A 12,424-nucleotide genomic window follows, 5' to 3' on the forward strand; every position below is an offset into this window, starting at 1 on the left:
TGTGTGTGTGATTACGTGTCTGTGCATGAGATTGTGTGTTTGAGTATGTACGTGTGTGTGTGTGGTGTTTCATAGTGTGAGTGTGAATCTCTCCCTTAGGTGTCTGCAGTCGCCTCTGCAGTAGGGTATCTCCTGGTCTTGTCACCCATCTGCCACCGTCTCCCCTCCACCATCAGCCACTCCCGCCCGCTGACCTGCTCCCCGTCCATCTGTCTATCTCCACCTTGCAGCCTGATCCTTCAGGGCATGGAGCAGCTGGGGCCAGGGCTGGGCTGCTGTGCTTGGGCCAGGGTCCAGCCCAGCCTCCTGTTCACCTCCCCCCCACGTCTCCCCGGTCACCAGCTGTGAGGGTTGTGAGGCGGCGCTGGCCCAGAGAGCTGGGCTCTGTGGGTCCGGCCCTCGCCCCGCTGCCTCCTCCAGTGGCCGCTGCCCCCAATTGCCGATACGACACGATCCTTAATCTCTCATCGATTTCCCTCCTTGCCGGGGGTGGGAAGCCAACCTGCCTCTTCCTCCCACCGTGGAGATGGTGGGTTCAGGGCAGGCGTCAGCCCAGATACCCCCCCAACAGCCCTCAGCCCCCCAGTAATGAAGGGCCGAGGCGGGCAGTGTGGCCAGGGCTCAGGGTGGCACAAGGCCGGACATCCGGAGCCAGTACCAGCCTTCTCTGACTGTCCCAGAACAATTTCCTGTACGGGTCCCCAGGGCAGGTCCCAGCCTCGCCTGCAGCACCCCCTCTCGGTCTGGGGGCCGCCCTCCCGCCTGCTGTCCTGGGGTGCCCGTGTCCCCGCCCCCTCCCACTGTCCCTCTGGGCTGTCCAGAGGGGATGGTGCCTCCACGTGTGGGCCTGGTGTCGGGCCAGTCTCAGGGCGGTGTCCGTGCTGTGCCCCAGGGGGCTGGACCTCGTCCCGTCTGTGGTCCAGTTGGGCTGTTCTGAGGGGGCGCCCGGGCGGATCTCTGTGGGGTCAGCTGACCACGGCCCTCCCTCGGGGCCCAACACACACCTGCCCGCAGTGGAGCAAGGATGCTGGACCCCCAAGAGCTGCCAGGGGCGCGTGCACAGAGCCCACAGAGACCCTTTGAGCAGGACCTTGGAGCCGGGCAACTGTGCCTGGGATGAGGGTGCATCAAAGTGTGAGATAAAAGTGGGGGACCCTGGCTTCCATGGTAACACCCGTCAATCCCTCCTCGGCCATTACACCTGGAGGTGCTGCCTGACTGGGCAGTGAAAGTATGGCTTTAGCCCGAGTGCTGTGCTGTGCAAACCACCCAGCTTCCTTCCTGGCCCCTCACGGGGCAGGGGTTGCCCTCAAGAACAGGGGAACCCTCGACACCCTCCTTGGCTCTTTGCAGAAGGGCGATGAAGATTGGAACCGGGCCAGAGCTGAGCAAAGAGGTCCCAGGCCGCCGGGACACGCAAACTCCTGCTGTTTGCACACGTGCCCAGCAGGGGGGCGCACCCCCAGCCCAGGTGTTCAGCTCCCGGTGGTCCTGGGTGGGGCAGGGGCTTGCACCCTCTGCTAGCATCCTCCGGCCATGGATTTGTCCCCTTGCCTGCCCTGGCCCTGACCATCAGTCACCCCCTCCTTGCCCTGTGCCTCCAGCTGCCGCGGCCCCTTTTCCTTTTTCACTGTGTCATTCCGGGTGTTTGGAGTCAGGTGCCCTGGTCACCGCAAAATTCCCTGCTTCCCGCAGGGCTGTGTGGTGTTGGCCAAGGGGGACGCCTCCGCCCTGGACGTCACCTTGGTGTAGGAGTGAGGAAGGTTCCGGAGCTGCAGCCCTGAAGCGCTGCCCCTCCTGCAGCTCACAGGGGGGCAGAGCCCACCCCACAGTGGCCCGGCTGGCCTGGGCAATGGCTGTGCCCACACTCTGCGTGATCCCCAGGCCAGGTGGGCACCTGGGCGAAGTGGGCCATGTGTGGGTGTCACATTGTGCCTGTGCAGACCGGCAGTGACAGGGCAGGTGTCCTGAGCCCTGGGGCTGCATCTGCTGTGGAGCCACTGACCACGGCCTGCGCTGGCTGCACCCTGCCTGGTCCCCCTCCCACTGTGGCTCCACACTGTGTCCTGCAGCAAGCTCTGCCGATTCCGTCCAGCACTGTGTGTACTCATGGCTTTCTTGGGGCAGGGAGGGTCGGGGGGGGGGACACACTGCAATGCTCAGGACTGACCCCTGGCTCTGTGCTGGGATCCGTCCTGGCGGGGCTCGGGGGACAGGATCGCCGGGGATCAAACTTGGGTCGTTGCATGCAAGGCCAGTGCCCACCGCTTCCTCTCATGCCAGCCCTCTTTCTTTTTTTACTTTTCTCTAGCACAGCAGGTAGGGCATTTGCCTTTCACGTGGCCGACCTGGCTGACCCAAGTTCGATTCCTCTGCCCCTCTCGGAGAGCCTGGCAAGCTCCCCGTGACGTATTCGATATGCCAAACACAGTAACAAGTCTCACGATGGAGACATTACTGGGCCCGCTCGAGTAAATCGATGAACTACTGGAGGGCAATGCTACAGCGCTTAAAATGTGAGACGTGGGCCAGTGTGATAGGACGGCAGCTAGGTCACGTGCCTTGCACGCACCCAATCTTATGTTTGCTTCCCGGCATCCCGTATAGCCCTGAAGCCTGCCAGGAGTCGACCCTTAGCATCACCAGGCATGGCCTGAAAAAAACGGCCCAACTCACCTGAGGGTCCTCAGCTGCGCAGTCTCGCCCCTCCTCACCCTCTCCTTCGATTGTGGGTGTTCTCATAAAAACAAGGTGATTTTGTTCTTTGTGATGCTCAGGCGCGGGGCCTCCAGCCCAGGACTCTGCTCAACCCGGATCATGGCTTCCGAGAGGGAAAGGACTCTGTCCCCCGTGCCGTCAGGGACCCGTCCTGCCTCCACTCCGCACCCCGTTGCCACCTGCCTATACCCCCCTCAGCTCTCCCTCACCGCCTTGCTTTGGATTTGGGGCTGGGTGGGAGAGCACAGCTGACCGTGTCTGCTCCCCGCACCCCACAGACGCGAGCCTGAGCACAGCACCAGGTGTAAGCCCTGATCCCGCGGACGTGGCCCGACACCAGTCAGTGCAACTGAGGCATGAGCAGTGCTGGGGTGGGAGGTGACCTGTCGCGGCCCAAGTCGCTCCCAGCTGAGCCCCCCACTGCCAGCCGCCCCGAGCCCCCACACTGATTTCCAAAGCTGCAGGTGCTACCGGACTCACCCACCGTTGCCCAAACAAGCCTCTGCTGATGCCACGACAGGGTCCGAGAACCAAGTTTCTCTGTTTCCGTGTGACGCAGCCGGCACCAGGTCGGGGCTAGCCACAAGGAGACACATCCCTTCAAAGAATGTCCAGGAGCTGGAGCAATAGCACAGCGGGTAGGGCGTTTGCCTTGCACATGGCCGATCCAGGTTGGATTCCCAGCATCCCATATGGTCCCCCGAGTACCGCCGGGAGTGATTCTTGAGTGCATGAACCAGGAGTAACCCCTGAGCATCACCAGGTGTGACCCCCCCAAAAGGCAAAAAAACAACAACAAAAACAAAGACTGTCCAGTGCCCCACCACCCTCTTCACGAACCGTGGCCTCCCCACTGCCCTGCCATCAGAGCCACAGGCCCAGGGCGCCTGGCTCCACCCACCGTCTCTCCGGGCCCTCAGCCGGAGCGTGTCCTCGCTCCCCACATCCACTGCAGAGGCCGCACTTGGTCAGCCACGTGCAGGACGCGCCCTCCCTGCGCTGACTTGGGGGCAATCGTGCAGAGGCCGCCCCTGTGTGTGGGAGAGGGAGCCTGGTTGGAACCGGTGGTGGCTGCAGCGCCCGGCCAACCGCATGCGGCCACTTGGCTGGCCCATCCCGGGAGCCCCGCGCTGAGCTGGCCCTCATCTGAGATTTCCCCTGTGACTCACACGGGCTGTCCGGGTGGAGGGAGGATCCCGGAAACGCATTGGGATATTCAGGGAACAGGGTGTGGGCACGTGGGGGGCCCTGCACGGGCACTCAAGGGCTGGAGGCTCAGCTCCAGCGGCTGACCGCGTGCCTGGTTTGCTCCCAGCCCTGCACGGCCCCCCGAGCCTCACACCCTAAAAACAGTAAAACATGCGCATGTTTTGGAGACCCGAAACATCCAGGCCGCTGCACTGGACGCGTCCTGCCGGCCCCTGCGGGCTCCCTGGTCCCTCGCTCCCTGCTCGGCCCTGCTCTGCACTCAGCAAACCTCAGGGTCTCTCCAGCAAGGCTTTCACGCATGGGGCCACCTTGCGCCTCCCAGGTCGGATCCTAGTTTCCAACCGCTTGGACACGCTGTCCTCTAAGGTTCTGTCTGTCTCCTGGCTACACATCCTCCCAGCTCCACTCAGCAGAGCTGTGATGGAAACCCCAGACAGCAAGATGGGAGAAATGAGGCAGCGTCTGTGCCAACCCCCTGCCCTTGGGACAGGTTCATGGGTCTGCGATGATCGTCTTCACAAGCGGAGGCCAGGAGGGCAGCGGGGTAGCGCGAGATGCTCACTTCTCTCCCCCCACGCTGGCCCCATGTGGTGGGGGGCAGGAGGACCCTCACGGCGGAGATTCTAAGAGGCCAGACCCCGGCTGCCGGCAGGGCCAGGGCGTACGTCTCACCCCAGCGTCCACCCGCCTGGTCCATGCAGCCTCGGGGCTTCACGGCCCCCCGAGTGGGTCTGCAGGTCCTGGGGGGCTGGGAGGGGTGGGGCAGGGCGGGCAAGCTGGGCACGGGGGCATGGGGGCAGGGCCCCGGCACCCTGGGGCCCTCCAGGGATGTGGCCCAGGAACTGGAAGCCAGGCCTGAGCTCACGGCCTGGAGAAAAGTCACTTACAGGAAAGGAAAAGTGAGCGGCAGGGAGATGACTGGGGTGGTCTGCTGGGGTGGTCTCGGGAGGGCGTGGGGCCGCCATTGCCCCACCAGCCTTGTGCCCACTCATTCCAGGGGCACACTGGCCGCCCATGGGTGCTGTCCCGGCATGTCCTTGCTCCATGCCGGGACCCCCATGGCCATTGAGGCTGCACCCATGGGTGCTGGGGGGACTTGGGGGCACATGAGCCAGCACCTGGCCAGCAGGAGTGTGGCCGAGAGCATGGCGCGGCCGCTGGCTCCGGCCTCCACTGGGGTCTGTGTGGATGTACCGTGTCCGGCTGCTGGCCCGGTCCCTGAGGAGTTACGCCCCTGCTCTCTGAGGCTGTGGTGTCGGAAAGAAGCCAGGGGACCCCCAGAATGGCCCAGCTGTACTCCAAAGGTCCCCCCGAGAAGCCCAGGCTGGGTTCGGGGACCCTGGCGCTGGGACCCCGAGGAACAGGAGGGGACTGTGGCTCTCACATGGCCCTGGACGGCCAGAGGGAAGTGGACAGTGGGTGAGGGAGGAGACGCAGCTCTGGAGGTCTCGACCCTGAGGTCACGGCTCACAGGGCAGGACCCACCTTCCCGTCCCCCGCCAGACACCGCGGCACCTTCTCTCCATCTCTTTTTATTTGTCTTTTGCATTTTTTAACAAAGAATTTTTGGTAGCTTGTCTGTGTTCTACTTTGACCCATAAAATGCCCCTTCTCGGAGCCCAGCCCAGCCCCGCTCTGCCGCGGGCACCCAGGGCCTTGTCCACCCCCAGGAGGAGCCGCTGCCCTGGACACTGGGCCCTGAGTGGCCCCCAAGCCGCTGTTCGTCCCAGTGCTAGGGGGTACCCAGGTGCCCAGCCCTGCGCCAACCGCCTCTCAGGCAGGCGGCACCTACGCCTTCTCTTGGAATTTCTCCAGGTAGAACCTGAGCTCTGGGGGGGCGCCCAGGGCCACGTCCACGTCGGGGCGCCCCCACGTGAGGCCCTCGGCTCGGCCCCGAAGGAGGAGGCCGCCCGGGGGGCCTGCGGAGACCTTGACCTTCTTGCGCATGGACGTGGGTGAGTCCCGGGCCCCGGGTGCAGTCTCCTGCCCACCCCCATCCTTGCCGGCACCCCCCTCCCGGGGGACCCCATCGGGCAGCATCCGGCTGCTGTCCTGCCGGCTCCCCGGGTCCCGGTCAATGACGGTAGTGTGCTGGTCTGAGGGCGGCGGCAGGGGGGGCTCGGCCTCCCCCAGCCACACCCAGTCATGGGAGTGGCTCCCCGCGGCCTGGCCCTCCAGGGGCAGCTGCTTGCGTCGGTACCGGAGCGCGAAGGCAGCGCAGTTGGCCAGGAAGAGCAGGATGGCCAGGCAGAAGACGCCCAGCAGCGCGTACATGCCCACCTCCAGGTCGCTCAGGCCCCGCGGCCCCGCTCCCGCCCGGGGCGCCCCCACTGGGGCCGGGAGGCGGGTCAGGTCCAGCGGGACACCCTCCACGGGGGCCGCGTCCAGCCGGCTGGTCTCTGCCGCCCCGGCATCCACGGGGGCTGCGGTGGGGGTCCGGCCCGGGGCGTCCTCCCCCAGTTCTGCAGGGGCACTGCTGCCCGTCCAGCCCTCCTGTCTCCAGCCGCTGGCCTGGGTCTGACCCTCTGGCTGTGCCTCGGCCCCCTCGTTGCCACCGAACTTGACCCTGACGTAGCCAATGCCTGCGGCCAGCACGCTCCTGCGCTTGGACTTCTGACAGGCCTCGGCGATGCTCATGTCCACGCGGACCAGCGGGCCCTGGCCCTCCCCTTCGGCCCGCACCACCGGCCCCCCGGAGTAGGCCGTGGCCACGGACACCACCGCCTCGTCCAAGGAGGTGGCCGTCAGTGCGAAGTCCTGTGGGTCGTAGATGTCCAGCGGCGCCGCCGAGCCATCGCTAAACTGAAGCCAAGTGCTGAGCACAGCCTCCTGCGGGGAGACGCTCGTCAGGCCCTGCCCGGCTGCCCGGGCCTCTCACCCTGGGCCCGGTGCTCTTCGCTCTCGGGGGCTGTGGCCACTGGGCGGCGAAGGCACAGTGTCCCCCAAGTCCTGGAGTCCCACAGAGCAGGATGGACCCTCCCCTGCACACCTTGAGTACCTCTCACGCCGTCCCTTGGTCCCAGACTCTCACATGCTCCCTCTCCCACTCCCTCACCCCCTCACTCTCCCTCACTCTCCGTCACCCCCTCACTCACTCCCCCTCCCTTTCTAATATTGCCTTTCTCACACTCAGCACTCTCACATTCATACTTACCTCCACAGCACCGTATGTGTGGAGGGGATGGGGTGGAAGAGGGCCTGCACCCCAGCCAGCAGCACGTGGTGGTAGAGACGGAGCAGGAACAAGCACAAACACAAATACCACAGAAACCACAGGCACCACCGATACCACAAATACCACAGAAACCACAGATACTACAGACACCACAAATACAGACACCACAGAAACCACAGATACCACAGAAACCAGATACCACAAGTACCACAGAAACCACGGACACCACAGATACCACAGAAACCAGACACCAGAGAAAACACAAACCATAGACACCACAGAAACCACAAATATCACAGAAACCAGACATCAAAGAAATCACAGACACAACAGAAACTGCAAACACACAGATATCACAGAAACCACAGACATCAAAGACACCACAGTAACCATAGACATCACCAGACACCAGAGTAACCACAGATACCAGAGAAACCTGATACCACAGAAACCACAGTCACCAGAGAAACCACAGACATTACCACGGACATCATAGAAACCAGAGACCACAGACACCACGGATACCACATAAACTACAGAAATCATAGAAACCAGACACCACAGATAGCAGACACCAGAGAAACTAGATACCAGAGAAGCCACAGAAACCACAGTTAGCAGAGAAACTACAGACATCACAGAACCACAGATACCAGACATACCACAGAAATCATAGATCCACAGAAACCACAGATACCACAGAAACAAGACACCACAGGAACCACAGATACCACAGAAACCACAGTTAGCAGAGAAACCACAGACATCACAGAACTACAGAAACCAGACACGCCACAGAAATCATAGATCCACAGAAACCACAGATACCACGGAAACAAGACACCACATAAACCAGAGAAACCACAGATACCAAGAAACCAGACACCAGGAACACCACAGAAATCACAGATCCACAGAAACCACAGATACCACGGAAACAAGACACCACATAAACCAGAGAAACCACAGATACCACAGAAACCAGAGAAACCAAAAGCAACACCGACACCACAGAAACCAGACACCAGAGCAGCACCTCAGCACCTCAGCACCCGCCAGCCTGTGGGCGCGCAGAGGGGAGCTGCTTGCTGCTCTGAACGAGAAGGTGTGGGGAATGGCGGGGATCATAGGTGCAGACTGGGCTGAGACCCCACCCGGGGCTTCTGTGGCTGCCCCCGAGTGGGCACCCCCGCACCTGTTTGGGGGTCCGCAGGAGCTCCTGGGCTGTGGCCACGGCCGTGACGGCCCTGCTGTTGTCTGCTCCGGGCTGCAGGCTGGCAGTGAGCCCTGCCACCAGCTGCACGGCCAAGTCGGTCACCGACACCTTGTCGTCCAGCACCGTCACCGTCTTCTCAGCCAAAATGGAGTCGGACAGAGGGGACAGCACCTGGGCCCGGGATGGAGGGAGGCCGGTCCCCTGTGTGCCCAGCCCCACAGAACCCAGGAGGCCTGAGGCGGTGGGCGCGGGCAAAACCAAACCACAAAGAGGCGAAGGAGGTTCACGGAGGGGGCGAGGGCACTTGGTGCGCTGTGGGGGGACACGTGGGTGGGGCAGGCTCTGGATGTGGGGACCAGGACGTGGCAGAGTTCTGGGCCTATGTGACATCCCCTGCTGCCCCCCACCCCCGGGGGTGGACAGCCCGCGGGGTCCCCGAGCTCGGGCCCACCTGGATGGTGGCCATGCCGACCTCCCGGCCCACCAGGATCCCGCCGTCCTGCAGAGTGGCCACACGCGGCTCCTCCAGCTTGGTGAAGTCGGCCACCAGGTGAGTGATGTCCAGCTGCCAGTCGGGCCCCAGCAGGAGGCGGGGCGATGCCCAGGGCCCGGCCGCCTCCGCCACGAACTGTGCAAGCACCCGCACGGTGGCCCGCTGAAACTGCAACGCGCAGCCGCGACCTCGCCGCTCCTCCTCCTCCTCCTCGTCCTCGCTCTCTCGCGTGGGCCTGGGGAACAGGTGCCCTGGGCTGGGCTTGGGCTCCCAGGACCACCCACCCCGGGCCACCAGGCCGAACCTAGCCGCCCAGCCCCCCGCCCCCCCAGAGTGACGGCGATGAGAACGTTCATCAATACTCAGCAAATTGATGGAGGACGCTCAGCCTCTTGCCAGTGTCCACCTCTCTGGATAGTGGGGCTCTAGAACGTTCTAGAACGTTCCAGTCGCCTGGCCCCCCACAAGAAGTTCCCCTGACTGCCTCGTGTCCTGGTCATGCTGGTCATGCACCGATTTACAGGGACACGTGCGACCCTTCAGGGCAAGAGATGAAACGGACTTTAGTCCCAGCCAGCCACGCATCTTCCCTCAGCGGGGATGTGGGGCCTGGCGGAAGCCCATCCGTTAGGGCTGTGCTCCCTGGGACAGCGGTTCCGGCTCAGCGAGGCTGATCCACTCGGGCTGGAGGGGGATGCGGAACCCACCGCCGAGCGTGTGCGTCGCAGGGTACATCAGCCGCCCGTCCCCATGAGGGGCACGTGGTCCCCTGTCCAGTGTCCACACCAAGGACCGTTTATCCCCAGCTCTGCGGCTGACGCTGGGCCCACCTGGGGGAGCACTTTGGAGAGAGTCCACAGGAGGCCCGGCCCGCCCTGCTCACCTCTTGCTGGTGCCCACGGGGACCCGCCAGCCCTTGATCTGGCTGAGTTCCGTGTCTGAGAGCGTGATCTGCAGGGGCAGGCGGGGCGCCCACACGGTGACACGCAGGATGGCACTCAGGTGCTGGTGCGAGAAGCTCACGGCCGCGTCCACCTGGCCCCTGGTCTCCTTGCCGCTGACAAACACGTGGTCACAGCGCTCTGACACCTGCGGGCACGGCGGGCAGGGGGCTGCAGGGCCGGGACCACCTCCATGCGGTGTCTGCCCAGCGCCGGAGCCCTCTGACCCTGTGCTCCGGACGGGCCCACTGAAGGACACGAGGGCGGGCGTGGCCCAGCGGCCCAGCCCACTCCCGCCCACAGACACTGGGGGCCCGCGTGCCCGGCCACCCCTTCACAGTGACCTTGGCGCAACACTGTCACCTCACGTTTTTTACTGCTTGGTCCCCCATGACCGTTTGCTGTGGCAGAAGCGCAGGAAAACGAATTGTTGAAGGTTGATGGGGGGATGGGCGGACGGGCATGGATGGGGGTGAGGGTGGACAGGCAGGTGTGTGGGAGGCTGGGCGGGTGTGTGGGTTGGTGGATGGATGGGCAGGGGGTGGGTGGGTGCATGGATGAGTGGGTGTGTGTGGGGATGGATGGATGGGCAGATGGGCAGGTGAGCTGATGGGTTGGTGGACAGATACATGTGTGGATGGGTGGATGGATGGATGGATGGGTGGGTGGATGGTGGGTGGGGAGGTAGATGGGTGGGTGGGGGATGGGGATGGTGGGTGGGTGGGTGGATGGATGGATGGATAGGTGGATGGGTAGATGGGTGGGTGGGCGGGTGGGTCGGTGGCAAGAGGGAGAGTGATGGAGAGATGGGGAGACCAGGAGCCCCCCTGCATGGCTAGGCGCCTGCCCACAGCCCCTGAGGCCAAGACCCCCTACCCCTTGCAGTTTCTGCAGAGACTGAAGGGAGGAAGCCAGCTCTGAGGGCACGGGGGGGGGGGAGGGGTAACTCATGGGGCCAGGCTGCTGCCCCTCAGGTGCACGTGCTGCCCGCAGCCTTTACCCGCCGGTGCTACCGCACGGCGGGGATGGTGCCTATCTTGCGTGTGGCTGACCTGGTCATCACACAGGGTCCCCGAGTACCGCTGGAGTGATTCCAGAGTACAGAGCCAAGTGACCCCTGAGCATGGCCAGGTGTGACCCCAACAAACAAAACACAAAGACAAAAAAATCCTTTCCCCGCCACTCAGAGCCTGGACCGTAGCCCTGAGCGGATCTGTTTTCCCCGCGTGTGCATGTGTGTATGCATGTGTGTGCGCGTGTGCTTCTGTGTGCATGTGTGTGTGTTTGTATGTGTGTGCGTATGTGTATGTGTGTGCATGTGCCTGTGTGCATGCGTGTGCGTGCATGTGCGTGTGCGTGCATGTGTCTGTGCGTGTGCATGTGTGCATGCGTGCGTGCATGCGCGTGTCTGTGTGTGCATGTGCGTGTGTGTGTGTGTGTGTAGTCACTCCTGAGAGAGCCCAGCCCAGCCACAAGCTGGGATGAACTTGGCGTCCAAAAGCTTCCCACTCTCTGCACGGGCCCCAGACAGACTCAGGACGTGGCTGGATTTGGAAAAATCGTCCTTCCGGCTGCAACAAAGCTCTTCTTTAAAGAATAACCTGCCAGTTTGCTTGGTGCAGAGTGACGTGTCGTTTCCCTGTGAAGCTCAGAGAGGAAGGAACTCTGGAGTGCGTGAGTCCCTCCCGCATCAGGCAGGTGTGACGCGGCTCCTTCCTCCCCTATAACCCTGCACGGGGACGGGTGTGGGGGTGACTTCATTCTCACACGCAACTGCGGGGGGCACTGGAGGCGGCAGGGACTTTTTTAGAGGGAAAAAAAGTTCTCTTTTTCCCCGACGACTTTCTTGAGCGACCCCTGCTGCGTGCGAGTGCGTCTGTTTCTAACGCCCTTCTGGGGGAGAGATGGTCCCGGCCGGACCTCGTGGCTCAACAAGGCCCCGTCTGCACTTTGAGGCCGGGGTGGACGCTGTCACTGACTGCCCGCTCTGTGCAGGGGAGGGGAGCGGGCAGTTGCCCCATGTCCACTGTGTGTGGGGGCCTGGCCCTCATGGGGGCTTGTGCCCATCTGGGGCGGGGTTCTTGGGGCAGGGTGCTCAGGGCCTGGTGCTCGGGGTAGAGTGCTTGGGGTGGGGTGCTTGGGGAGGGGTGCTCGGGGTGGGGTGCTTGGGGTAGGGTGCTCGGGGCAGGGTGCTTGGGGTGGGGTGCTCGGCATAGGGAGCTCGGGGCGGGGTGCTTCCCAGGGCCGAACTGAACAACACCCTTCGTGTGGGTGACTGCCCCACCCCTGCCGGAGACCCCCGCTTGTTCTTTTCAGGCAGAGGAGAGCGGCTCCATCCGGCAGCTCCCGGCGTAGGGACCTTGGGGATGGTCTTGCCTATGACACTGGGACACACCGTGGCCCTTTCTGGGAGAAGCACAGGGGCTGCTGGGGCACCAGGTGCCCACGAAACCCTGGGCCCGGGCCCTGGCACGACACGAGGCGTCCACCCCATCCAAGGATCTGCACGGCGGCTCTGCAGCTGCCCCCTGGCCGGCGCGGGGGGGACAGCGGCTGCAGGGCCTGACCTCGCCAGCCGGCCAGCACCAGCTGGACACACGAGCCTGGCCCTGGCGCAGCTCTGCCCGAGCAGGCGAGCACTAGAGATGGAGGGGCGAGGGTGGGAGGAAGCC

General features: G+C 63.6%; 1 protein-coding gene across 1 annotated transcript in view; it reads right to left on the minus strand.

The window, feature by feature from the left end:
- Window positions 1-5,715: 5,715 nt before the first annotated feature.
- Window positions 5,716-12,424, minus strand: part of LOC130024690 (transmembrane protein 132C-like) — a 112,297-nt gene continuing 105,588 nt past the window's right edge. Inside the window, exons 9-12 of the mRNA XM_056115385.1 lie at window positions 9,695-9,900; window positions 8,770-9,046; window positions 8,298-8,489; window positions 5,716-6,756 (exon numbers count right to left, since the gene is read on the minus strand). Coding sequence (XP_055971360.1) covers window positions 5,716-6,756; window positions 8,298-8,489; window positions 8,770-9,046; window positions 9,695-9,900 — 1,716 coding nt within the window. The remainder of the gene's footprint in view (window positions 6,757-8,297; window positions 8,490-8,769; window positions 9,047-9,694; window positions 9,901-12,424) is intronic.

This window comes from Sorex fumeus, unplaced genomic scaffold (assembly GCF_029834395.1).
Source record: "Sorex fumeus unplaced genomic scaffold, SorFum_2.1 ptg000029l, whole genome shotgun sequence".
Classification (NCBI taxonomy): Eukaryota; Metazoa; Chordata; class Mammalia; order Eulipotyphla; family Soricidae; genus Sorex; species Sorex fumeus.